Below are 1391 nucleotides of genomic sequence, written 5' to 3'. Positions count from 1 at the left end.
TTCGGATGATGTTACCGAAGACGGAGACGGTGGAGGCGCATAGAGCTTCAGCGCGAGATATCCTCCCAATTGGACTCAAAAACGCGTCTTTGAGCGATAGTACGGGAGGTTTCTTCTGCTCAGACTTGTCTGTTGCTTGTTCCGCCCTGCTCCGCATGAAAGACCTGCCTGTTGCTTTAGTTGTAGCCTTCTTTACCCGCCGTTCTGGTGGCTTCTTTTGTTTTTGTTGCCCCTCGACTTCACCATCTGTGTTACCGGTACTTGAACTGGTTGCATTCACGTAAGGTACCATAGTGACACCGTCGGAGCTTTGTTGCCGCATTAAATAACAAACACTAACGCGAACGTCACCACGTGCTGTATGTCCAGGATAAGCCTTTTCAAGTGGAAACCACCGATACAAAGCATACTCAGTCGCCAGCGGTGTCTCGAGTAGTGATAGCGGTATTTCGACGACACCTAGTAAACTATCGCTGCCTCCGCCATTGTTATCAGTAGTTTTTACGATTACTGTAGCGCTCGATTCATCAATGACACTCTGAGGTGAAGCGAGTCTATGCCTCATGGCATTATTGTCCATGTCTATGGGAAAGCGCAGCGAGCAGCCATGCAATTGAATTTTCGTGTTGCTCTTGTGGAAACTTGACATAAGTTGCCGTGCTGGACTAACACGAAACACCACAGCACTTTGACGCTTTAGTTGCAACTCGGTTTCGAGGTATTTGCCGTCTAAAGTTGCGCTATCCAATGTTAGGTCTCGAACAGCAGCCACATTGATCACCAATTCATACGGTGGCATCGTCGTTGGAGGTGGCGGGTCTGGGATGAGATCAGACGTAGCTGGAACAAGCTCAGTCGTAGATTGTAGAGGTGCAACAGCTTTTTCAACTTCTAACGGAATTAGCACAGAGGTACAGGGGAGCTCTATCTCGTCCTTGTTGCGTATATGTGGACGTAAAAACTTGTGGATCACCTGAGCTGAATGTTTCCCCCTGGGGTTTTCCGCTGCTTCTCGCTCAATAGCTCGACGTTTCTGTTCTCTCGCAAACTCGTTGATTCCATTTACGTCTTCCTTCAGGTTTACGAGATCTTTGCGGTCTTCGGTTTGTTGCTGTTCATGACCAACCTCAGCTCCGATGGTCAGCAAAAAGTGTCGGAGATGCACTCGAAGCAGCTTTTGTTGCGTGGTCTGGGATTGTCCAGCGTGTCGAGTGTTGAATTCTCTCCGCTGTCGTGCCTTAAATGCTTCATAAGTCTCCCTTGCTGTGGTCTTGCTCATGACCTAGCCATACTACGACCCTTCATGGAACATGGCTACATTATCAGCAGCTCCAAAAAATGGCCAATAATTTGTAGACAGTAATTGGCCGATTCCGGACACCAGTCCGGAT

At 48.5% G+C, this 1391-nt stretch overlaps 1 protein-coding gene across 1 annotated transcript in view; it reads right to left on the bottom strand.

Annotated features, from left to right (window-relative positions):
• PITG_05783 (uncharacterized protein) overlaps positions 1-292 on the bottom strand; it is a gene marked incomplete at both ends in the record, with an annotated part of 957 nt that extends 665 nt beyond the window's left edge. Inside the window, one exon of the mRNA XM_002997989.1 lies at positions 16-292. Within this exon, the coding sequence (XP_002998035.1) occupies positions 16-292 (277 nt within the window). The remainder of the gene's footprint in view (positions 1-15) is intronic.
• Between the last annotated feature and the right edge of the window lie 1099 nt (positions 293-1391).

This window comes from Phytophthora infestans, genomic scaffold, assembly GCF_000142945.1.
Source record: "Phytophthora infestans T30-4 supercont1.9 genomic scaffold, whole genome shotgun sequence".
NCBI lineage: Eukaryota > Oomycota > Peronosporomycetes > Peronosporales > Peronosporaceae > Phytophthora > Phytophthora infestans.
The sequence above is the reverse complement of the archived record's forward strand: the minus strand, read 5'-3'. Positions and strand labels throughout refer to the sequence as shown.